The 27,310-nt window shown below is 37.8% G+C and overlaps 1 protein-coding gene across 2 annotated transcripts; it reads right to left on the reverse strand.

Annotated features, from left to right (window-relative positions):
• On the reverse strand, window positions 1–25,893 carry agpat3 (1-acylglycerol-3-phosphate O-acyltransferase 3). Of its 2 annotated transcripts, none has more exons than XM_088352305.1 (10): window positions 25,673–25,893; window positions 14,500–14,557; window positions 14,176–14,388; window positions 10,733–10,902; window positions 10,476–10,637; window positions 8,301–8,454; window positions 8,115–8,217; window positions 3,593–3,668; window positions 3,320–3,518; window positions 1–1,790 (listed from the first exon to the last, which is right to left on the reverse strand). In XM_088352305.1, the coding sequence occupies exons 3-10, from the start codon at window positions 14,351–14,353 to the stop codon at window positions 1,699–1,701; spliced, it is 1,134 nt and encodes a 377-aa protein (XP_088208431.1). In that variant the 5' UTR covers window positions 14,354–14,388; window positions 14,500–14,557; window positions 25,673–25,893; the 3' UTR covers window positions 1–1,698. The 2 variants fall into 2 exon arrangements, with proteins under 2 accessions (XP_088208431.1, XP_088208432.1); XM_088352306.1 differs by lacking the exon at window positions 25,673–25,893 and adding an exon at window positions 19,619–20,026.
• Window positions 25,894–27,310: the final 1,417 nt, after the last annotated feature.

Raw genomic sequence — 27,310 nt, forward strand, 5'->3', positions numbered from 1 at the left:
TTTCATGTTTTGTTCTATTTTAATCTTTCATTCCAAAGGTGAATGTCTGCTATGATAGCTCACACATGCACAGCCCTTATCAAAACCCCGATGTCCTATAGAAAGTTGATCAGGTCGGCATGGACACAGGAGTCAATAAAAAGGACTGCCAGACATTGGGAAGTTGAGATAGTTACCCTTAAATTGATATCAGTTCTCCAGACTACAGTGCTGTCAAGTTCTTGGGGGGAGTTTTAAGCAAGCTAAGAAGACAAAGTGGGCCTTGGTTTAAAAATATAGCTATAGTCAAAGAAACAACATTACAGTGAATATTTGTTCTTTTTTCAGGTGGGGGTAAGGGGAATCCGGCGCATAAGGATTTTTAAAAAAGTAATATTGTAATTTCCAGACTATAAGGCGCACCTAAAAACCCCAATTTGACCAGAAACATAAAAGTGCTCCTTATAACTATGTACGCCTTATTTATTACAGAATACGGCCGATAAGATTAGAAATGCATATAGTTATTATAGCTATGCGTTTCAATACAAGTGTTTCCAATGAAACCGTATCTAAGTAATAACTGTGCAACAATTGCTCAAAACAATAAATACCGCTGATGAATAGTAAAACATTGTAAGAAATGAGAATTGAACCAGAATAATGGCAGTAAGAGTGGGGACACTTTACCACTAGACCACCAGTGGCAAAAATAACTCCAGGCAAGGCATTAGACCATATCTCATTATCACGCTATTTTTACTCACAGTGCCACAAGGCTGATATCCATTGTGCATTCTTATAGGTTAAACAGCCGCTACACTTCTTCACCAACAACTGTCAGAAGACAGAACCTCAACAAAATATTGTACAAGCTCTTGTGTTCGCATACATATTGAACAGGGAGGTTATTGATGCACAGGTAGGAGAGACTGTTAAACCTATACCAGAATGCACTATGCAAATCAGTGCTGTGGCACCAGTAGTAAAAAATGTGTCATAATGGGATAACCTCTAATGTAATTTCAAATGTAAGCAGTACCAGTGGTGGCCTATTGGTATAGTGCGATGTGCCTCATGTAGAAAAATATATGACAAAAGACTATTTTTAGAGGATGCACCTTATAGTGTGGAAAATATGGTAATCCTAACCTAATACTGCCACTATGGTCAGGGAAGGAGCTCAACTAGTCATCAAACTGTTCTGTCCTACAAATCTATGTACACCGTTTTCTCAATCCCAAAGTGAGCATTCATGAGTCTATTATTTAGTGAAGTGTTGGCTCTTAAAAAAAACATCAAAAGCTGATGTGACTCCAAAGAATAAGAGTGTAGATTGACAGAGGTGCCCGTTTTGACCAGAAATGATGAAAGAAGTGGGCTTTGGTGGCGAGACAGTGCAAAGCAGGACGCAGGCTAAGTTTGCGGCCTTCCACGTGACCACAGGTAGGTTAGGAGGTGAGAGGTTTAACATCAGGGGGATTACCGGGGTTTGGCTGTAGAAAGTGGGTCGCTAGTTGGCTTAAGATGCCGCGGAGCATCTCAACCCTCCTACCCTTTACTCCTTTCTCCTCCTCATGGCGTGTGGACATCCAATGCTCTTCTTACTGATTAGGATTTCTAGTCTGCTCTCTATTGTGGTTTCTCGTCCGGGTGTCCTCCCCGAACCAGCAGCCGATGGTAGGAAGCGAGCGGGAGTCAGTCCGGGGTAACGCGCCTTTACTTTTGTTTCTTGGCTTCCTGATCACCGTAGCTGGAGCCAGTTTTCTTGACCTCTGTGACACCAATCAGGCGGCGGATTGCAACTGAAGCTGGGAAAAGTGAAACCGTACTTCACTTAAACAAGACAATGACCGAATTAAAACGAACAAGCAAATGTCATTTTACGTGGGGAGGTTTTGTTGAAATGTGTGCGTAAGAAACAATTGTATCAATTAAATGGTTCCGATAGAGGGTTGGATTTGGTTGTGTGGAGTACTCCGTGGTCTGGGGCGGAAGGACCCAAGGCGTTAGATACCACACCAAAACTAACGTTTAAAGATTTTTTTAGTATTTTCCGGAGGTCCCTAGCAAAGCTCAATCTAGCCAAAAATACAACTGTGTACATTTTCTCGCAAATCAATTCAGCTGTTTCGGGGCCTTTAAGTCACTTTTGCACGCACGCCGGGATTTATGAAGTGGTTCAGAAAGATTTAGATCAATAGATTATATTGAGAGATTTATTAGATTTGGATATTTAAATTAGATTCACATTAGATATGGAAAAAATCATCAAAAGAAAAAAGAAAATTTCAATTTATTTTCTTATTCATCAGTATGCATGCTATCTTGTCATTAATTGCACCTTGATTTGTATAGTAGCTGTGATTGTTAATCTTGTGTTACAATGAAAAGAGGACCACCTAATGAGTGTGTTTTTTTTCTGTATTTGTCATCTGTATTTACCCAGGGCCATTACATTTTTACCTGTATAGTTAAGTACATACACAATTTGAATACATCCGTATTGTCACACGCCGCTGCCTGTCAATGCCGAGGTCCAGCTCACTTCCCAAAAAGAGGGAGGGCGCACAGAAAAATAATGGCAACCAAATGACGAAAGTGTTGTATCTGAGTCAGATCAGGAAGCTTCTCTCACTACTGGTGACCATAGAAACCAGTACTATCTGTTATGTGTGGGGGAGCATACCCTTACCCAAAAAACAGACAAGAGTGATGGGCACTGCCGTGCTGTACTTGCAGAAGTTACACCACAGAAAGTGGTGCCCTGACGACCCTGGTGGTTAACCCCTTAACAATCCAATAAAGATTTGCCTAAAACCCCAATCCAAGACGTACCCAAAGTAAATTGAATACTGTTCTTGAATTGTTTGGAGAATATGGAGAGTTTTGGCCTCTTTTAAAAAGTTAGGTCTCTGAAGTTTGGTCCTAAACTAAGCTACTGTGCCCTCTCCGTGCAGATTTTGCATGTTCTGCTCGTACCTGCGTGGGTTTCCTCTGGTTTACTCCCACATTCCCCCCCAGTTTGATTGGCCAGTCCAAATTGTCCCTAGGTGTGAATGAACGAGTGATTTGTCTCTCTAAGTGCCTTGCGACTGGCAGGCAACCAGGTTAGGGTGTCCACTACCCACTGGCCATATATGCCTGCAATGGGCTCCAGCACCCCCACAACCCTTGTGAGGATAAGCGGCACAGAAAAGTAATGAATGAAAAGTAATGAAAAGAGAGTCATTTAAGTTTCAGTTATTAACGTTGGTATGTTTTCATAACACCATGAATTTAGACTTAGACACTGTCCCATCAAAAATGTTTATGTCAAGGGTGCATTTGGAGTCCGTACCTATGATGAGGAAGATGATAAAGCCGATAATGAGAAGAGGGGAGCCGCTGACCGCCACTCCGCAAGCAAACTTGATCAACGGTGAGAGCAGCAGCGTGGCCCAGAAAAGAAAGTTGAGTAGGGTCCACAGACGGCGGGGAGGGATTATTGTGGGCCCTGGGAATTTGCCTTCCTTGTTGTATGTCTCCTGTAAGGCATCCTAAAGGTGGGAAAGGATGGATTAGAAAATTCTAGTACAAAATAACACCCCATGTGAATGAAATGAAAATTAACCTTCTCCTGGTAAAGCTTGTGCAGCCACTTGGCGCACTCGGCCTCATCATCTGGGATCTCTTCCACTGGGAAACGTCTGATTTAAAACATGAAACAAAGACAAACTTCATAAATGCGCACGATCAGATACTAGCACAATTCAGCATCTATTATTTTCAGACAATAGATTCCTTGCTATGTTTTTTTTTTGGCTAACAACTTTGTAGTCCTGTGTTTAAAACGTTACAGTTCAGAGGTCAAATAAACAGATGTTAAAATGAGTGATATTCAATGGTTATCAAGCAAATTACACCCCACACTGCACCTTACCGATCAGATTGCGCTTGCTTGGTGTATTTTTAACAACACTTTAAAAAGAATGATCAGAGAAAAGTGGTCTTTGAATGATTTCCCTTTTTCATTTTCTGATGGAACATGAGGACAATATTACATACAAATGGATGCGACTGTGAAAACTAAATATATGCTGGAGCACTCTCCTGCCACCAGAGGGCTCTCTCGATTTAAGAAGATGACTTATTAAAACACTAGGGAGAATTATTATTATGATACCAGCTTAGTTTACAGTAATCCCTCGGTTATCGCGGTTAATGGGGACCAAGACCCCCCGCGAAAAGTGAAAATCCGCGAAGTAGCGGCGCCCCTTAAAAAATGCTTAAAAAAAACGGATGCAGGTATACAGTATACCCCCCTGTATACTGTACACCATATAGCAGGGGTCGGGAACCTATGGCTCGCGAGCCATATATGGCTCTTTCTATGAGTATCTGTGGCTCAGAGACAAATTTGCGTGCAAAAGTTCTCCATCCTGTTCAAAACTTGAGAAATCTATTCTACTAAGGTACACGCAAAGCCAAACCAATATTAAATACAAGTGCATTACTTCGCAGTATATATAGGGCACGTTTTTCACTACAATTTACAGTCAAGGTGTCACACAAAAAAAGGGGGAAAAAAACTCGTTTTGGCTGTACAACGCTAAAGAATCCTTTCTATAAAAGTTCACTATATAATCTGTGTTCAGTGTTCAGATACCTTAAGATGAATCCACAGAACTGTAAATACGCCAAAACACCGGAAGAGAACTTAGTCATTTGATTGGGTGGGTGGGACGGATGGGTGGAGCTATGCAAAAAGTGCAAACACTCCCTCCCATCTCTCGCCCCACTCCGTATGCGCCAAAAGTAAGCACACCAGGCTCCCTGTTTGCAGAATGTTGTCACGTTTTCACAAAACAACTGCTTGCATCTGGTTTTGAAACCAATATGTATGAAAAAAAAAGGGTCAAAATGAGTTTAACCGATCTTGAGTAATTGCAAGAAAGAGACAAGTTTAAAGTGGTATGTTTGTTGATTTTGGGACAGGGGCTCTGGCATTATTCTCTTTTCATAATTTTTATCAAATCATCAAAAATAAATGTGCTGAAGACTAAGCTTTTGTCTGGGGCGCGGGTTTAGCAATTTAGTAAATTTGTCTCATAATATATGGTGTGGCTCTTTCCCAAAATAAAATTAATATTTTTTGCTTTTATGGCTCTTTGAGTCCAAAAGGTTCCCGACCCCTGCCATATAGAATACGGGTAGAGAGAGATTCGTGTTAAACAATCAAACAATAAAACAACATTTAACTTACCTCTTACAATAAGTTATTCTAAGCTTAGTTGATGAAAAGACCTTTGAAGTACGATGAGGTAATAGAATAGAACAGAATAGAATAGAATATAAATTTATTGTCATTGTTACAAAATGAGTTAACATATTGTGACAACGAAATTGGGCATGACACTCCAGTTTCACACATTCACAGGGAGGTAAAGAAACCAAGAAGATAACGATGAATGACTGCACAGGTGCATGAAGAGCTTTACTGCTCCTCGGATGACGCCGCAGACGATGCAGGAGAAGCTGCAGGAGGGGGCGTAGTGGCTATAGGAGGTGGCGTAAGGGATGCAGGAGGATCTTCTGCTGTTTTTTGCGCGTAAGAAACATCGTTATTGGGAGTTGAGAAAGTTTTTTTTTCCGGTGAAGATGACGGCATCAATACGATTGCTGAATTCGATGGCTCTTACCATGTTATCATCCATTTCTTTGGCCCTTTTTTGGGGGTCTTAGGCAACATTGAATAGATCCTGTAAATTATGCAATGTAAGGCCACCTTCTTCAGCTTCGTCACCTTTGTCAGTAGCAGACTCGTCTTCCTCCTCACTCGCCGATTCCTGTAGGTCCTCCTCTGTCAGTGGGTCTGAGTGGCATCTTTCGTGAAAGATATTGCAGCAGTTTTGCAGATGACTCTTCCTTCTTTATGTACAGTACCGTGGATTCATTCAGGCCATACTGTCGTGCTACGCTAGCATAACTTTTCTGCTTTCAACTTGTCCAATAAACTCACTTTTTTGTTAATCGTTAACATCTTTCGCTTTTTCTTCGGTTCACTAGATGCACCAAGGGATAAAGAGCGTTTGGGAGGCATCACGGAGGGCTTCAAATAACTTTTAGACTTAAAAAAATCACCGCGAGACAGAGGCTGACTAACTGCGAGCTATGGCGAGAAGCGTACACTACTGTACTGTATACGAGATAAGCGTAGGCTACTGTAGTGAATGGGCCAATGGGGAGTAGAGTATTTAGCGAGTGCTGGCCAATCAGCTTGCGTTTATGCCCGTGATGCTTAGCGTATACGTGCGATTCTTTGTGTTTTAAAATTTTGTAAAAATATGCTTTTAGTAATTATTATTCAAGATTTTTTTTTCAAATTTTGTAAAATACTGTAATTTATAATTTTAATTAAATATTTTTCATTATTATTAATTTTTAAATATTTTTTGATATCTTTGATTTTTATTTTATTTTATTATTTATTTATTTTTTGTTAGACCCCGCGAAGCTCTGAACCCGCGAAAGTGGAACCGCCAAGTAGGGAGGTTCCACTGTATATCCCATTCGTTTCTAAATAATTGAGCAAATGTGCATTATAACATAAAAAATTTCACCAAGGTTAAGTGCTCTTGGAAATAATCGATAAGTCACAGCTGTCCTTAACTAGGGTCAAACTGTGCAGGGGTCATGCACTATTGTTCAAAAGTTTAGGGTCGCTTAGAAATGTCCTTTTTAATGGAAATGCACTGTTCTTTGAATGAAGGTAACAATAAACTATTCAGAAAAAAACTCCATACATTGTTAATGTGGTGATTGATTGTTCAAGCTGCAAACGTCTGGCTTTAATGCAATATGTACACGGGTGTGTAGAGGCCCATTCCCAGCAACAGGCACTCCAGTGTTCTAATATTACATTGTGTTCATTAATTGTGTTAGAAAGCTAATGGATAATTGGAAAACCCTTGTGCAATGATATTAGCACAGCTAAACAGTTTAGTTTGTTAAAAAAAACTGACCTTCCTTCTAGCTTTTCACGTATCTGGAGCATCACAATTGTGGGTGTGATTACATTTTCAAAATGACCAAAGAACTTTTGTATAAAACTCTTGCTCCAAGAAATGAATGCTATTTGATGATAGACATTGCTAGGGAACCTGAAATCTCCCACAACAGTGTGTACTACTTCCTCCAGAAAAAAGCACAAGCATTCTATCACCAGCGCAGAAAGAGAAGAGGGAGAACATTAGTGCAGGGGCCAGGAACGTATAGCTCGCGAGCCTATATATGGCTGTTTTGGTGATAAAAATGGAGCGTGCGCACTTACTTACTGCATTGTAGCATAAAAAGCCAAATGTATCCAAATGTAACTGGGACAACACTGTATAAAAGTTAGGTTCAGTCCATTATATATAGGCCACAATTTTAACTACAGTTTACAGTGAAGGTGTCACACCAACAGAGACAGCTTTGGATGTACATTGCTAAGAATCCTTTATATGAAAGCCCTTGGCAAATGCAGTCTGCAACAAATGTAAATACATTGGTATCCTCCTTTGTAATATTTTGTGACATTTTTACACCTTGTTTTGAAACTCTTATTTAGGGCAGTAAAATGAGATTCAACACTCTTAAGTAACTGCAGGAGAGAGACAAATTTTAAGTGGTATTTTTATATTGATATGGCACACAGGCTCTGGCATTATTTGTATTTCATAGATATTATCAAATCTTCAAACGTCACCCAGTGAAATAAAATGTGCTGAAGAATTAACTTTTGTCTGGAGAGCCGGTTAGGTTGAATTTTGTTTCGAAATATATGGTGCTTTCTCAGCTTGGTTGAATAGTACCCCCAAAAGAACAGTGTCAACATCCACACTGAATAACTGACTCCAAGAATCTGGCTTTCGAGGCAGAGTGGCAAAGAAAAAGCCTTTTCGGAAACTGGCTAACAGAGATTAGAATGCGCAAAAGAACACAAACTTTGGACCACGTTTGATAAATCACAGTTTGACATTTCATGAAAAACTTAATTTCATGGCTGACCCAAAAATTTGAACAGTAGTGTATCCGTGAGAAACCATACCCATGGGACTGCGGGTGGGCATGTTCAAACGACAATGTGGCTTGCATCAATTATCTGCTCTCACCTTACGCTCAGGTCAGCTTTGTATTTCTTGCCGTTGACGATTCCCAGCAGAGTCGGCGTTTGCTTATCTTTGAAGTTGAGAGTCACGTCATAAACGGCAGTCACTGAAAAAACAGGCCACACAAAAGATCAGGTCGTTTTTGAAAAACAGACTGCATTTGGCGCTTGTTTATTTGTGCATCTTTACCTGTGCCCTTGAGACACTTCAACGTGGTGGTGAACCCCTTGGTGCGCGGTAAAAGGTGATATTTGAGCTTGGGAAGGCCTTTGCTCTCTGCAACTTGCATGCTAATCTGATGCTTCTTCTCTGTAAAGCGGGTACCTTCACAATACAATAAAAACTGAGGAGAAAAGAGTAACACATGTCATGGTATTACACACAGAAAACCTTGCTGGGATTATTAAATCCCAAATGCTTTTCTCAAATGGTAAGAGCTGGTGCCTGCCAATTTTTGACATTTTGACTAATTTTTGAAGGCCTACAGAAAATGTAGTTCTGTAATTGTATAGGCATTGAACATATTAAAAGAACAATTCAACCCTCATCTTTAATTTGAAAAAAAAGTATGCTTGTAGCTTTTACTATATGAACAAAAGTATGTTCCTAGCTTTTAATATAGTTTAGTAAACAACAGTTGAACATTATTAAGTTTCTTGAAAATATTTGTTTCCAACGGAACTTCTGAGAAAAACAGCTTTTTGTGAAAGAATGCATTTTAAGCAAAACTTTTACTTCAGTGCTTCTTTTCGGGGTTTTATGATACCTCTGATATCCAAACAATGCTTTCCATGAAAACACGCGCACTTTGCTTGCAAGATAACATTTTATCGCAAGAACATTGAACTTATGCATTAACTTTGCAAAAACTTTTCAGCGCCTGATGTTCCCGGTGACGCGATCGCATGATTTCGGGCACGATCGCCGTTGCGTTCCTGTGTACGAGCATGAAAAAAATCCATCTGTACTTATCCATATGTTCTCTTCTCTCACACACTGCCTCACTACCTAATCACTATATGGGGCTGCCTATACCCTTCAATCGCTGTATATAGGAAGCAAAACTAGGAAGTTGGGGCTCCCTTGATATTTGGATAAAGATCTGATCAAAGGGACTTCTGCCACCCAATGGTGATTTTTCTCACTAAAATTGTTCCCAGAAGCTTGATATAAAGTGATCAGCAGCGCCAACCCCTTAATAATAGGTTTTTTTTTTTTTAAACAAAATGTACTGTATGTTTTGGCAATTAGGGACAACGCTTCTGAAAACGTACTTATACGTTATGATAGTGAATGAGTTAAGGATACATTCAAGGCTCAAGGACAAAACAAGAGTGTCCTGCAATGAATTGTTAAATGCAGCTGGAGCAGTCAAAGATTTTTGTTTGTAAAGCTGTTCCAAGATAAATGGAGAAAATCTAGGCCAATGTCTGCAGCTTGCAGGTCATGCAATTTGGAACCCAATATTATTTCTGCTCAAAGCTCATTCTCACTCCTTTTTTTTTTTACTTTGACTGTTACGCCAAACCTCAATGTTACATTTATGTTTACAGCATGATACCATTATTACGTAAGCCATTCAATGGATTCCATCTCTTATCATGCTTATCGCTTTGAACCTGACAGCTACATTTTTTTTTACGTGGGCCTTAGTGAATTTCCATAATTTATACATAATACTTGCACTACTACAGATTTCATTGTGTCCTGTTTCAGTGTAGTATGTAGCAAACTGTTGGCAAAAATATCATCGTTAAGTTAGTAATCTCTGTGAGTGACTCTCCCGTTGTAAAAGGTTGGATCTCATTTATGCACACTTTGCAGCATGTAGTGCGTGGATTTGTTTTTTGTTTTAACCATTGTTTGAATTTTTCTTTTTCGAGCCACCCTTCATTAAAACTGCAACGTCCCGAGATCTTGGTGTGATTGACCTTTTCTGATGCACCTTTCCTATTCTACCTGTAGGGCGCAATGACCCTTCACATGACATTTGAAGCAGACTTTATTATTATTATTATTTTATGGCAAAAAAAAATCAAGGATTTCAAGCACTTCACACAAAACTCAAGAATTTTCCTGGATTTCAAGCACCTGTACGAACCCGGTTATTTATTTATTTTTAAAAGGCAGCGAGAAAAAGCCTGGCCTAGCCCGAACCCCACAACTTTATGATGGACATTATAAGCCCGACCCGAATTTCAGGTCAGGCTCGGGCTTAAGATCTTATCTCCAATTCAATTGGATACTGATGTGCAGCAACATTTTCAACGTTTTTTTTTTGTTTAGCTTATTTGCCACGGTGTGCATTAAATGAAGACTGGGATTCAGCCAAACAAACGAGACTTAGCACACATTTGAACTCACCCACATAAATTCAGGATAGTCTTTAAGCCTGTCAAGTCCACTGAAGACAGTTTTGCGGTCCTCTTCCCACTTTCTTTTGCAAAAAACTATTTCCAAGAAGTACCAGGTCCAGCCGATCAGAGGAACTTTAAGCAGCTCGTGTTTGGCGAGGACCTTTGAACTCTGGAAAGGAACGCACAAAAAAATTGAATATTAATCTGGATGTTTTTTTAAATTAAGACTGAACATCTATAGATAAAAAAAAAAATCCAACTGACCCCTAGGACTCCGTATCTTTCACACATTGTCCAACCACACAGGAAGTCAATCTCGTAATTGTGATTGAGAATGATGATGACATGCTCTTTGCCAAATTTGTCCACCGTAGCCTGGTCTGTGTATAGGGTGCACTCAGTGCCAGACCACCATTCCAGCAACATCACCAGTTCTTGACAGAAAAAAAACAATACACAGGGTTGTTCAACTTTTTCATGCCCAAATTCATTTTGAATTTTTAAAGACTTTCAAAGCCAAAATTTAAATTTCTCAGGTACCATAAAGAGGAAGAAAATTCAGTGTGAATAATGCATTTTGAAGCTTTAAATATGCAATTTTTAATACTGTGTGCATTTATCAAGACATGTTCTTTAGATTCGTACTAAACTGGGAATGTATTAGTTTTTGAGACAAATCTTTCCCCATCTAGGTCTTAATTAAAAAGAAAAGTAAAAGGTAGCTTACATTTTCAGTTGCAGGAAGTTCATCCCACCTGGTTCCTACAGCTTAAGGCAAGTTAAATTCAAGACTTTTTAATGCTTTTTAGAATCAGATTTAAGTCGAGAAAAAAAAGCTCAAACGATGTGTACAACACTTCATGGATCCTCAGCCAGTTAGAAAACTACTGATTCCAAAGCTCTCTTTTGCTACATTAACGAATATTTTTATCATGATGCATGAGAAATAACTTTGGTCCAGTGTAAAACCTTTTTGAAAAACATAACACTGCTATATTCATGACCGATTTTGAGTGCAGCATCATAAAAACACATGCTTGGGAAAAAAGGCCATTGTACTCTCTTGGCTGTGGACAACTACTATAGTTAATGTTCACGTTTTAAGACTTTATAAAATTGGGTTTAGGAAATCTTAATGCCAGTTTAGGCCCCATTTTTAAAAAAAATAATGAAAGACTTTTAAAGGAGCTGCAGGAACTCTAATTACAATTCATCACTGGGAAACGCTACCTTAATTTTTTGCATACCCCTTAATAAATGTCCATAATTCAGATATAGTCAATGCAGATACATATTTCATATTGCCTTGTTTAGGTGCAGAATGTACCGGTCATCTTGGGCGCGACCCATACGCTTCATAGGACAATTCATTGCAAACTAATGTGCACTGCTGTTATGTGTGAGGCAAGAAGAAAGGCAATGGCAAAGCAAAGCCCCAAAGAGCAAGATCAGCTTCATTTATACATTGACTTGAGAAACAAAACAAAAACATCGAGCATTTAAAAGCAATTCAATCAAAATTCAAGCACTTTTCAAACCTTGAAAACACAACATTAAAATTTAAGCATTTACAAGAATTTCAAGCACCCATACAAACCGGGAACACGCCATCATGCCAAGATTTTGTAATGAAAATGCCTAACAAAATGCTACTCTTTGGTATATTATACAATAAACACATATCCTACAACACTTTCTTTGTTCGGGCATCATTAAGGCAGATTTGAGGCTATCAGCATTTGCTAAATTTGGCTGTGCAGCTTTCTAAGCATATTGCCCATGGCTTGCAACTGACATTGTAGCAGTGTTACAAAATTGCCACCTGGCAAAATGTTTTTTTCCGCCTGAGCTTGTCGGCATATTGTGCCAGTTTAACAAGTTTGTTGTTACCAATGTGCAATTTCTGTTATCTATGGTCAGTCTCCAAAGACAGGAGGAACATTTTTTCACAGAGCTACTAGCGATTGATATGTTTATTTGTCAATAAGTGATCTTGACTAAATACACCTGAGAATTTACAATTAAACCATGCACATGAAAATTAATAGCTCAGGGGGTAAAGCGCTCATCTTGGAATCAAGAGGTCGCATGTTCAATTCCCAGCTCCCCCGAGTTATATGAATCCCTAATGCCCCCGATGAGCAGTTAGTCGCCTTGCATGGCTGACGCTGCTATCGGTTAGTTAGTGTGTGTAAAAGGGAAAGTGTGATGCACATTGTGAAGCGCTTTGGGACGTCTTCATTGACCTCAAAAGCGCTATATAAATGCAGAACAAAACGAACCGCACAATTAAAATCAAGATCAACTGAATCTGATGTTAAAGGCATAACAAATACTGGTACTGATCCTACAACCGTTTTCTTAAACCCATTGCTGAATTTGATATCTAGCAAACTAAACGAAGTTAAACAGTAGTAAATAAGCTCGGAAACACAGAGGGATTTACACAGAGTGGACCATCTAAATCAGGGGCCTCATACATGCAGCCCGGGGGCCCAATTGCATCGAAAGTTTAAAGGGATAGTGTGTATTTTTGGTGCCTCTGAGTGGTAGAAATAAACTTATTCATCAAAAGAACCAAACAATTCATTATTTTAAAAAAGCAAAAATACATGAAGCATAATATAGTCCTGCATTAAAAAAGTCTTAGGTTGAGAATTTTATATTTGCTTTACGCAACAAGAGCCTCACTTACAGAAAGCTGACATAATTGCCTGCCATCTTGATGCTACAGGTACCCAGGAAAAAAAACTGGCGAAAGGCTTGGCTAAAAAAGTAGAACAAAATTGCAGTTTGGTCACTTTGAGTCTCCGTGTTTTCTTCCTTGTGCTTTGTGGCACTGGTTTTAAATTGCACTACACAATAGAGCTTTAATGGTCAAATAATACCCACTATCCCTTTGATGCCAGTCCACACAAATTATAAATTCATTTTTTACTGATTGTTTGGTTTATCTTCATATCAAAGTTTAAAGTTTATTTATTATTATTTGTTTTAATCCTTTTAGTGTGGAAATTGCAAAACGTGATTTGGCCCAACTTCAACCAGACCTTAGCTTCTGTGTGTGTTTATCAAGACATGACTTTTAGATCTTGAGTAAATCATGAATATGTTTGTAGATATAACAATATGTTTGTAAATACTTTTCACACAAATCTCTCCCCATTTATAAAAGGTGTTGGGTAAAAAAAAAAAAAAAAAAAAAAAAAAAAATCACTAGATCATGTAACTTACATTTTTAGGATGTTCTTCCCATTAAAATTTACCGCTGAGAAACGCTACCTTAATAGTTTGCATTGCCCATTACAAATGTCCATAAATTATACGTAATCCTTGCACTAATACACTAATACCTGTTTAGGTGTAGCATGCACCTGTCCTCTGGGGCACAGCCTGTCGGAGGAGATGATGCTTAATAGCACAATGCCATACAAACTATTGTAAGCTGCCGTTAATCACAAGGTAAGAAGAACTGAAATAATGGAGCGAAGCCACCAGAGAGCAATATCAGCGTCATTTCTAAGCAGACTTGCTAAAAAACATTTCAAGCATTTACAAGCACTTCACTCAAGCACCCTGAAATAGGGTTTGAGAACCCTGCTCTGAAGTTAAACCGCCTTGGTGTAGTTCAATGTAAGTACTTAAAAGACTAAGAGGGGGCCCCCGAAAAATCATCAGTTGAAACAATAGGAATATTTTTTACTTACGGCTCCAAAGTGAATAGGAGAGCCGGCAGTTGATTCTGCGATAGAGCTGCTTATTGATTGGCCAGATGATGCACGTGCATAGCTGGATGAAGTTGATGATGAGGCCACTCACAACAAATACAAATCCCATCAACAATTGAAGGATGAACAGGCTCTTGAGGTAGGCCAGGAGACCCATGCTTGAGGAGCCCAGGGAGCTTAGGGAGCTCCGCACTATACTCGATGACCAACCCGACGTAGTTAAACACACACACAGAAACCAGACACGAGTATTAATAATAAAATTAAAACATCAATTATAGAGAATATTAAGTAATTTCCTACCACAGTGGTATCCTTTTACAGCCCTCGTTTGCAAGGTCCTTCGGCCAATACTACTGTCCTGAAACCAGATATTTAATTAATGATAGAGACAAGAGTTGAAATGTAAAAAAAACAAAAACAAAAAGATGGTTAATTGGTCGTTTCTACATGGATAAGGCTTTACAAACGTCTTAAAATTGTCACACATAAATCATTGATAGTACAGTACATCTGACTGATGATGCTGACAAAACAAAAAGCAGCCTCTAACAGTCTGCTAAGATGGGTTCCTGCTTCGCGCTAGGTATTTTATGTCCAAGTCTGAAATCATCCAATTTATTTCAATATCTCAAATATTGCCTATAACCTGCAAAATTATTGTATTGAAGATTGTCGAGATTACTGGGACTCAAAGCTGTTACTTTTACAAATAGCACAACCCACAAACAATTGATTATGTAAGGTTAAAAAAGAGGGTGGGGAAACCAACATCTAATTTTAAAGGAGTTTTAAATAATTGTTTTTAAGCATATACTTGATTGTATGAACAATGAAAGCTCAAAATATCCTATTAGACTGACTAATGGCAATCAATAGCTTGACTCTCACCTAGAGGGCTAAATGAATTCAGTGCACATACAACTTGTGAAATGGACCAATAATATGATAATATGATATTAAACAAAAATGTATGCAATGATAAAAGACCCTTATCTGAACGTTAAGCAAACTGAATGAAGTAATTGCTGTAATTAGCTTATTAACAGTCCACCCTCAGGCAAGATTTTAGGACATTACACTAAATTGCAAAACCTTGACTTTTATTGAGATAAAGATTAACAGACACTTTCTGATAAAAACAGCTTTGTAAAGTTACAAAAACAAGTGCTTCCATAAACCGCTCAAGTTGAAGGGGTCTTTTTGAAGTGGTATATTTTTAATTGAAAACATTTATAGGGGTGATAGGGTGGGGGCTTGAGGTCATTCTTTACTCCACATTTAACTGCGTTAGGCAAAAAATACAAGGATGCAAAGAGTTGCACAATGTTCGGAAGGCTGTTATAACATACAATCACTCAACCACTGACCTAAAAAAGTTAGATTTTTCATATGATAAAATAATTTTAAAAACCAATATTTTCTAAGCTCACTACAACTAGACACAGCCACTTACAGACATGGGCTAAAGCCAGTGACACAAATTAGCACACACTAAACCAATACACTTGATAGATTGATTGCAGCCAAAATTCAAACACAAACGGAAAATTGTCACAGAATGCAAAGTTGTTGCTCAAGATAAGATTTAAATGAATGGGCGAGCATATCCAACAATTAAAGACAATTAATTGGACAGCAACAGTACCTCAGCCTTTGTCCCCCGCGCCAAACGACACTGAATGTAGCCACAAGTTGTAATAATAAAATACTGTCACATGATTTTCTGTGTTGTAGTTCAATTGATATCACAGAGTCCAAAAATGCACATGCAGTGTTGGTGTAATGAACTTTGTGCTGAATGGGTGTGCTCAACTCGTCCTTTAACCAAGTCCCTGGTGATGCCTTATATATATTTGGAAAGGTTCATTTCCGGAAAATCCGATATTTTAAAAATAGTTGTTATAAAGGTAGGTCTGTGTGGAAAAAGAGTTTGTCTATTCGAAAAAGTGAGTTTATTACACAGAGAACTTCTGACCTTTTTTTTTTTTTTTTTAACTTTTTATTTCTCACACCAATTTTGACAGAGGTTTGATTCCTCCATCATACATCAACACAAAATATATACACTTGACACACTCATAAATAACAGAAGAAACAACAAAGAAGAAAAAAATACTATTAATAGAAAGGAAGAATAAATGTTCATACAATACATCCATACAAAAAGAAATATATACATATATATATATATATATATATATATATACACACATATATATAAAATAATAAATCAAAATATACACCCAAAAAAAAAAAAAAACAACGCACATAATAAATAGGGGGAGGTGTTTAGACATCAAGTAAAATTTGTGTGATAGGCTTCCATCTTTTCTCAAATTGGTCAAGTTTCAGTTGAAGTCTTGCAGTGATTTTTTCCATAATGTACATTTTGCTTTAATTTGTCTCTCCATTGTTTTATGTCAGGAGGTTGTGGTTTCAGCCAGGACACTGTGATCATTTTCTTTGCTACCAGAAGCATTACCCTTAGTATATATTTCTGTTGACCAGATAGTAATTCTTCTGGCAAAATTCCTATTACGTAAGCCTTTGGGTCCAACCGCAACTCCCAGCCCGTGATTAATTTTATTTCTCTCTGGATACTTCTCCAAAAATTTAATATTACAGGGCAATTCCAGAAAATATGCGTAAAGTCACCGACCCCCCCCACAGTTACGCCAGCATAGATTTGAGGTATTTTTATATTTTGAAGTGATAGAGGGTGTATAGAAGAATCGCATTTTTACTTTCCATTCAAACTCCCTCCATGTCGGGCTGTTGGTTATTTTGTGTCCCCCTTTAATGTTTTTTCCCATTCGTTGTCTTTTATCGCTACATTAGTTTCTTGTTCCCATTTTTCCTTAACTGCCATGTCCTCATTACTGAGATCCATTCTCAGGGCTTTATATAGTTTTGATATAACCCCCTTTATTGATTGTCCTTTTGTATACGATATTAATAATTCCTCTACCTTAGTTGGCTCCTTACATATTTTCCCCCATTCCTCGTGTTTCTGGAGGTAATGCCTTAGTTGCAAATATTTGTAAAAATCATTTCTGGGTAGGTCAAACTCTTGTTGGAGTTGTTCGAATGATTTCATTGCCTGTGCTTCCAATACTTGGGTAATCAACATCAGTCCTTTTTGGGCCCATTTTTGAAACCCTACCTCCATACCCCCAGGTTTAAAGTCTGGATTTTTTGCTATTTTGGTAGCCCTATTCACAGATCTTGATATTTTTAAATTTTTTTGTATTGTTGACCAAGTTTTAATAGTTCCCTTAATCCATTCATTCTGGATTTTTAATTTCTTCCACCTCGTGACTGATATGTATGGTAACGATTCCACCAGCATATTTGGACAAGATCGTTGCTCCATGTCCACCCATATCGCATCTTTGTCTGTAGTAATCCACAAGATGAGTGCTTTAATTTGAGCTGCCCAATAGTAATATTTAATATTGGGTAGGTCTAGGCCCCCCTTTTCTTTAGGAGCTAACAGGGTTTTGTATTTTATTCTAGGTTTCTTGTTTTGCCAAAGGAATTTTGCTATTAACTTATTTAACATTTTAAATGTGGATGCCGGGATCAGAATTGGAAGGGATTGAAACAGAAATAATAGTCTTGGTAATATGTTCATTCTGATTGTTTCTATCCTGCCGATAAGACTTAAGGGCAAAATTTCCCATTTTCCCAAATCTTTCCTTATTTCTTTTATCAACATTCCATAATTTGCATCAAACAGCTGTGTGGAATGTGGTGTAATGGTCACCCCCAAATATTTAAACCCTTTATTTGTCCATTTAAAATCAAACCTTTCAATCACATCTGTTGGACATTTTCCTGATATCATCATTGCTATTGATTTGCTCTCATTATTTGAATACCCAGCAACTTCTGACCTTTAACTTGACAAAAAAGTAGTATTAATTGTGGAGTATTGGCAAATCAGTAGTTTATCTGCATGTTTTTTAACTTTCACACAATGTTGTAACCTACAAGTTTGAAATAACAAAACAAAATAACAGTTTGTAAGTTTACATTCAGAACCTTGCACTAAATTGACACACATTTGGACTGGAAATATTTGTGGGCAGGCTCAAACAAAAGCTACCACACTTGCAAAGACCTTTGTTCTCATTTCCTCATGACATACTTTGGGAATAGGCTCACTGTGGGTAGATCACCAATTGCCAAACAAAAACAGAACAGGCACTCAGAGATTCTTTATCAGTGCTTTTAAAAACACATTTTGTAGCCTTTTCCCAAAGTCCTCTGGATTTCTAAGTGTCATCAGTCTTCATTATCATGGAATCTTACAATCGTTTCTATCACAGCTTTTGACCCCATTTTAGAGCTTAGATGGGGCCTAAAAAAATCTAGCCCAACCTACCCCAGACCCGCAGGTATCCCAACCAATTACCTTGATATGCAGGACCGAGCCAGAAGACAACCCGAAATGTAATATTTGTGAGGACTCGGGAGGAGGAGAGGTGATAAGATAATTAATTAAAGTTAAACAAGACAGTACAAACATTTACATTGTTTATATTTCTGTGTCTGCAGGTTACTTTAACTGTCAATTATTTGTCATTGACAGATTTCTTTTAAGAGTCGATAAGAACATTTTGAGGCCGTCCGTCATTTTGACAGGTAGAATATAGCACGGCACTTAGATAGAGAGAGAGAGAGAGGAAGAGAGACAAATAAGAACCATGCTTGGTAGATAATAATACTAATAAATAAATAAATAAGCAAGAGAGAAGTGGAGCCTGAACGTAATGACTGATATTTTGAGCTCAACACTGCTCAAAATCGGGTTGGGTTGGCTCGGACTTGGGCCTAAGATTTTACCTCAACTCTTTCTTGCTTTGCTAATCAAATAAATAAATAAATGAATAAAGAAATCGAAAAGTGCACTGATTTTAGGTGATAAACGCTATACAATTAAAATCATTGCACCTTTGTTTGAACTCTGGGTAGCACCTTAGAACATGCGACTTCTGTTTGCCCTGTCCTCTCCCGGTTGTTTTTATCTCGACAGTTCTTCTCTGGGTTTGTGCACCAAAGGGTGCAAAATAAAGATTCAAGATTAAAAGAACTAAACTAAATTTGCAAAATACCGGAGTAATATATTGAAAGAGTAAAAATATGAAAATGTGTTAAAAAGCCATCGAAACGTAACTAAGTCACTGACCAGGAAAAAGCGCTTTCTGATTGTCTTGCTTACAAACACTGAAGTACTACTTTGTCTACTACCTGAAACATTAAAGTCCTGTAAACTAAGCCATCGAGCAAAACCTAGTCAAAAACATACATGTACAATTTGCAAACATTGATCCATTATGTAGATTTGTTAACACTTTGCAACACGCTAGGTACATATTCTCCTCTACTCGGAAGCCATGGTACAAGTGCTACTTACCAGTAGACATAGTAGGCCATTGCCATAAGCACCAATGCCCCACAAATCCCAGTAAAGATCATCACAGCACTCTGGTTCAGCATTTTGGCAGATGGTGAATGACCAAATGCCCAACAAAATACGAACAAAATACAAGCAGTGTGAAGCAGGTAGTCACAAAGTGCCCTGCTCCATATCCATCATAATCCCGTTGAAGGAAAGAGATTAAGATGACAACAAGAACACCTTCTGTTGAAGGAACTGCCTGATCAGCAGATCCTGACACGCCACCAAGAACGAACCACCAAAATGACAAATCTTTGATTCGCAGTCAGGACAAACAGGAAACCAAAACACATCCCCAGTCGTCACTGAAAATCGCAAGAAGATTCAACTAATGGATGGTAGGCAGGAGGTGGGCACACGTTCTCTTAGAACCGTCTGTATTCTCATTCCCTAATCCTGTGGATCAGATTAGTGACGATTAGCCAGCGACGGGTCCAGGCATCCTGGATATGTCGTATTTCATTACCATTAACCAGTTGGGTGGAGACGATCTGTTGTCTGGTGGGTCTGTCCTCTGTTCTTGGTATTGGTTACTTTCACACATTGTATGAATGCATCTCTACACAAATTAGGGTGCTCAAGGTGGATGTCATATGTGAATTTTTCATAGCATTTAGATGAAAGTTATGTCACCAGGATACAAATGTTAAGCATTAATTGCAAAAGATAATATTCCCCTTGCAACAGATTTAGTGCTCCCTTTACTGAATCAATTTGTAAAAAAGAAAGAAAACAGTCACTGACGACTAGTTAAGTGGCTCCAAAACCACAGCTTCAAAAATGATCTGACAACATGACTCATAACTTAAGTTTTGCTCGGTTAAATACAAAGAGTGTTTGTGGTTACAAAAAAAAAATAAGTTGGTGTAACTTTCCTTTACTGCTTAATAATAAATAAACAAATACATAAATAGGAATCAATATATTCGTGAACAGTGAAAGAACACGTGACTGTATAGTGACATACAATGACACCAAGGAAATTTCAGTTGTCTGAACTATTCACTTTGGGAGGTTGACTCAGTCAGAACAGAATAAATTGGTTATTATGCAAAACACATAACACTCAACTGGAGTCAGAAAAACTCAAAAGAACACATCAATTTCTAAGTGGAGAAAGGTTCCAGTGTGATTTTTATCCCAAAGATACATTCCAACAATTCTAATGTTTAACTTGACCTTAAAAGTTTATCAGCACATTATATTGACGTGGATGTAAATCAGCTGTAACATGAATAGCTTCAACACCTTATCTGCTAATCCTTTTGGACTTTAAAACCACAAAATGTACATATATTATGTGTTTGACAGGAATAAGGCTTGAGCAGAAAAAGACAAGGACATGCCAACGTTTGATATGAGAGCTTGTGTCCAAACGTAGGTTTTTAAAAAAGACATTTAATATTAAATGTAATATAAACGGTTAAGAAAAGTTAACTTATTTGCTTACTCGGTCAGGACCCAGGAAATATGTTTACTATCAAAATCATCAATGACTCCTGTTGTACAGTAAATATAAACTAGAATATTTTTTAGTGCGATGTTAACATTATCCAGGAGTCAGCGTCCCCTAGAAAATAATGTGATACATTTAAAGATCATGTCCTTTACACAAAAAGAAGGAAAAAGAAATATTAATTACCTTTTGGACACAATAATTAACCATATCCCTGAAAAGTTACGGTTAAACAAAAAAATACAGATAACAACATATTGACATTGGTCTGAAATAAGATAAAATACAGCCTACAAAAATGAAGTTTTAATATAATTTTGAAATACTGTTTTAATTTACTTAATAGGAATTAATTGTATTTATTTTATCCAAACGCAGTACTTTTTTTTTTTTAAGTTGGGACTATGTAACAAAACTTGAAGCATAAATAACTGCGGTGGAAAAAGGTCTTTTTTTTTTTTTCACACTCAGGTATCCAGACTATTTTACTTTGACTCAATACTAAGGTCTCTTCTGACATTGAATACCAAAATATTATTACCAGGGTTGGGTAAGGTTACTTTAACTGGATTACTTTCAATTACTTTTGATTACTCCAATACCAAATATGCTAATAAAAGACAAAAGAAACTAAATATGAATAAAATTACTAAATTTTGTGCAGGCTTGGGGAGTAACGGAATACATGGAACGGCAAAAATGATGTTGGCAAGCTGTTTGGATGTATTTTCATTTTGTTTCAGTCGCGTTTGATGTTAGTTTTGCCGGGGATCAAAGAGATCAAAGCCAGGAGAGAAAGCTTACCACGTGTTGTGAGTCATTATTTTATTCATAGTTAGTTTCTTTTGTCTTTTATTAGCATAGTTGGTATTGGAGTAATCCAAAAGTAATTGAAAGTAATCCAGTTAAAGTAACCCTATCCAACCCTGATTATTACCAATATCATCATTACTGTTCTAGCAGAGGAGCCAAATGGATTGAAGGGCCAAATAAAATTAAGCTACAAACTAAAGGTCAGACTGGTATTTAAAAATCAAAGTGAACTTAGTTAAACCTACGGAGAGCCTACCAAATATATTCCAATATGACCAGATAAATAAAGCAATATTTTCTTATGGGTTTGTCAATAATCTTTCATTTTCAACCGGCGTAAAACACATAAGAGAGTCTTTGTTATAATTATTCCCATTACATGAACACTAAATGAAAGAAGCCAGAATGATTTGGGCACTATGAGTACTGTAGCTTATATTTTCTGTTTTTTGCAAAGGTGGAATAAAATCACTTTAATACAAAAACAATCCTCCATTATCCACTTAACTACAATGAAGTGCAAGGAGAAGTAACTTACAGTGAAAACAAATACACGACGATTCCTGGAGTGTGATACAATAATGAATCAAAATCATGTCTTGGGCCAAAGTAAACCCTCTCAGGGGCTGAATTTGGCCCTCGGGTCTAGACTTTTACATAGGAGTGTTATGGTACTGTATCGATATAGTTATCTGAACTTGTACCGATACCAGGTATTGGTGCAGGTAAGCCTTTTGGTTGTTAAGCTATTAGTTCTACCAATGGAAGTTGCTAAGAGTATTGCCTGCCTTCTAGTGGCCGTTTGACGATAAAAAACCTACGTCAAACTCATGGCCCACAGGCTAAACATAGCTAGCCATATAATTTTTGTGGCCTGCGAGAGCTTACGATGACTGAGTCCCTAAAAAGAAATGGGTTAAAACAGATCTTTGCTTCAAAACTAAATTTCCCGCGATGCCTGTTAACTATTATATCCGCAAAGTGACGGTTCAGCGCCACTAGTTGCCAGTATTTCCTTATTGATGCCAATGAGTGGAATTGAGAAATTATCCTACAAATGTCCAAAAAGATTTTGTTAGACAGCGATACCTCTAAATATGAGATTAACTCAGCCCGAGTTTTTGCTTGTACATCGAATTGCTTGTATCTCAAGCTAATTTTCCCAATACGAAATGCCTAAAAACCATTTAATCAAAATAACTATAAAAGACATCTTCCTGATCACTAAAAACACATTCAAGTAGTAACTGAAAACAAAGATATAGTAATAAAATTAAAAAGATGACAATTAAAGGACTATAAAGCTTGGTCTCCAGTAGTAACGTCTGGAAATTGTCGTAATTTGAATTTTCTCTCGTCCATCGGTCACATTTGATTGCTTAAAAGACACATTGTAGCTCGTATATAGAGGTATAATTGTAATTAATTAATAACACATTACTTATGAGCAGTAAAAACTGTAAATTGCTATTAAATAAACAAAATATTATGTTGGAAATGTTGTGTACTCAAGTATCGGTATTGATAACTAAACAAGAGTTCGATACTGTCTGAAAAGTATGATAATGAACTTTACTAATCAGTACCAATTGTCTTTTTTGTTATTGATATAAACGTATCGTGCATTGTGTTATGCAGCAGACAGCATAGGCCAAGCGACTGTTATAGGCTGGTGTATGCTGTCTGTCAAAAAGACGGGGTGGGCGGACGCACGAGTCAATGTGTCCACTCAATACAAACTGTGAAGCAGGGCTACAGATAGTATTTCAGTGGCCCGTTCCATTGAAAATAAACTCAAAATTTTAAATGAACAGAGTGAAGAAATGCTGATCACCAGCAGGTGCTCCTTGGATAGTTTTGAGTCCAGGAGAGAAGGCAATACCGGCGCCACCGGTCAGGCCTATTGCAGTTAGGCTTCAAAACAACTCTAACAAGCTTCCCCTAGCAAGTCTGTATCTCACCAAAGTCAGACGCATTATCCAATAAATGGATGACCTGGAGCTATAACTCGTGGAAACCACTAATTTCGGGACGGTTGTATTTTAATCATCACGGAGACCAAACTCACTCAGAGGATATAGGATGCTAGCGTGCAGCTACCCAGCCGCTCTTTAAATCGCTTATTTGAAAGGAGAAGCCCATACCTGTCAACCTCCACCTTTTTTCCTTTTATACTTCCTTTTTTTCCTTAACTTCTTTATACAACATAATAATTTGTAATCTAATGCATCAAAGCAAGTGAGCCGTATGAGCCGGCTCTCTTTAATGAGGCGAGCCGAAAAAGCCGGTTCTCTAAAAAGAGACGGACTTCCTTTCACTAAACAAACTACCACATGAAATCCGAGGAGGCAGAGGCATTTGCAAAAAAAAAAAAAAAAAAAAAAAAAAAACGATATAGAGATATAAGCTACCGCGGCGAACTGGTTTGACTTGATTGATTTGCCGTTTCGTGATCGTAGGTGTATACCGGATGGTACCCATAATTGACAAATTTGCGTTTTTCCGTACAGATTTTCTTGAACGTCGTACACGTCTTAAAATGCATAATAAACGTACTTCGTACGGCAAAAACGTACAGGTTGACAGGTATGGAAGCCTTCCAATTTTGTTGTATTTTTGTAAAATGAAAATAAAGACCATCCATTCAAATGCAATTTTGAGTTTTTATTTGTATAGTTGTTATTTTGTTACAGTTGTATACACTTAGTCGACAAGTAAGTTTGACTTTTTTTAACTTTTATCTTTATGAAGGGACGTCGCTACTTGGCATATTTTTACGTTTTCCCGAACCCCATTACCCAGAAACACCGAGATAATTAGTTAGTTTGAACAATTTTATTGACACTTTTAACAGCAAATAAACAATGTGAGGTTTGAACAAATTTTCTCGACACTTTTAACAGCAATTAAGCATATTGCTATTAAATAAACAAAATATGTATTTATTTGACAGAAGATATCTCTGAACATCGAGATAATACTTTAATTTATACACACACGATTGTAATCAAATTCAGCAGCATGCATTGAAGTTCTGTACATTAACGCACCGCAGAGGTTCGTGGTGCACGGAAACGTCAAGCATTGACCGTCGCTACAACTCGATGATGAATGGCTCATGTAAAATCATTGCTTGGTATTTACACAACTCTCTTTTACGTCAGCTGTAATAGTCTTGGAATTACATTGGTGATTCAAGTTCCAAGTTGACAGATATGCACTTAAACTGGGTTCACACACTTAAATTACTTGAGGTAAATAAAATAAAGGTGCTGATTGTTTCGAATTTGCTACCGTTTGATCCTCGTGAGATTAAGAACCTTGATACGAACTAGCTAGTAGCATACCGGCGAACCGTTAACTGTGACCCATGTGCCCGTTAACGCACAGTTGAACGCCATACGTTTGCATGTATTCACTTTTAAGAAAATTCTTATAGGAAACGAGTTCAAGGGAAGCTGTTCAGCGATAAACCAGTGGCGAACACGAGTCTTTCACCATACCTTTTAGTGTGTAGCAGGTATCTTTAGAAAAGTACACGCCCGGAAAAAAGTATACAATATATGACTGCGCGACTGACTTTTTAATGTAATGAGAATATATTTGAGGTAAATTTAAAATTGTTGTTGGTCGTTCAGTTTAATTGCCGACGAACCCGTACGGCTTTCTTGTTGGCTTTAGATGCTACGCTAGTAAGCTAGCTCCGGCTAGCTGACAGTTAACTATCTCCGTAGCCTTACCTGCAAATGAATCACTTGGGAGAGAAAGGACTTCGTAGTTTCAGAAAAGCTTTAATCGCCGGTTTGGGGCCTTGCGAGCATCTAAAAATACAAATAGTAAGCTCTTTTACGGAGCCCCCTTTTCTCTACGACGTGGTACAAAGATGCATTGAGGTCAAGCAAATTTCAAGAGCACTATTGTTTGTCGGGTTAAAGCGACACATATCCTCAAAGACCCCCCCACTCAAGATGCCTATCCGGTCAGTCCCGAACCCCGCCCCACTTGGCCCTCTAAAAAGTACAAAACAGTAATAAAATAAATTAATTATGATATCCCAAAACAAAGCTTCCTTCATCAACCAATCACCTCACTGATTATATTTGCTCAACTAGTGGACGTTAGTTCTTTTTAATTACTTTTTAACAAATGATTAATTTAAAATGTATACTCTTGTGAAGAAAAACAACCTATTTTGATACAATGATTGTGTCTATACGTCAACTATCAATCCCATTTCCCAAAATTGAGGAAAAAAACACGTTTTAAACGTATGTAACAATTAAAAGCGTTTGGATGAAGACCTCCTCAGCCCCCTGCTGAGTTCAAGCTCTCCTGCGTTTCAAACAATTATTTCCATAAGCATTCATTAAGGGGACCGGCTTGACTTTCTGTTAGCCTGCTGTTACTATGACTAATAATATTGTTAGGGACTATTGCCCTCTGCCATGAGGCAAGAGAATTGCGTGTCTCACTCTGTATGTTCAGACTCTCGACACGGTAATGTGTTACATACTAACTGTATTAATGATATTCATAATTCATTGTGAAAATTCAGGATCTTCATAAAATCTTATGAAAAGGTTTTATAGAATCTCAATAAAATTGAAAAAAATCCCCAAATTGTGAAGTTAAATGTATAGAATCATTTAATGTATTTTATTTTTCCATGCTGGACTGGGAAAAGGCGTATGACAGAGTTGATGTAGAGGTGTTATAGCAGGTGATGGTAATGTATAAAGTGGGTGGAAAGTTGTTGGAAGCATTGAAGAGTTTTTATGTGAACAGCAGAGCACATTTAAGAGTAGGGAGTGAGACAAGAGAGTGGTTCCCTGTGTTGACTGGTGTGAGACAGGGGTGTGTGATGTCACCATGGCTGTTTAATGTGTGGTGAGAGAGGTGAATGCAAGAGTATTTGGCAGAGGTGTAGAGATGATGGATAACATTGGAACGGTGTGGCAGGTAAGTCAGTTGTTGTCTACAGATGACACAGCGCTTGTGGCTGATTCTGAGGAAACATTGAGAAGGTTGGTAATGTAGTTTAGAAGAGTGTCGATATGCGTAAGTTATTTGTGAGTGTTGGGGGGAAGAGTAAAGGGGATGAAGTGTTCACGAGATGGAGTAGGCATGGCGTTAGAAATAAGGTTGCATGGACAAGTGCTGGAAGAAGTTTAAAGCTTTAGGTCAGGGGTGTCAAACTCATTTTAACTCGGGGGCCACACAATAGGACAAACATTCGTAGTAGGTTAAAGAGAAAGAAAAAGAGGGATAAAGAAATAAAAGAAAAGAGGGAGGGAAAAGAAGAGAGGGCGGGACAAAGAAAGAAAAAGAGAGCAAGGGAGAGAGCGTGAGAAACAAAAGAGATAAAAAGAGGAGTCGTG

This window comes from Urocampus carinirostris, chromosome 14 (genome assembly GCF_059441175.1).
Source record: "Urocampus carinirostris isolate Australia breed hairy pipefish chromosome 14, RoL_Ucar_1.0, whole genome shotgun sequence".
NCBI classification, from domain to species: domain Eukaryota; kingdom Metazoa; phylum Chordata; class Actinopteri; order Syngnathiformes; family Syngnathidae; genus Urocampus; species Urocampus carinirostris.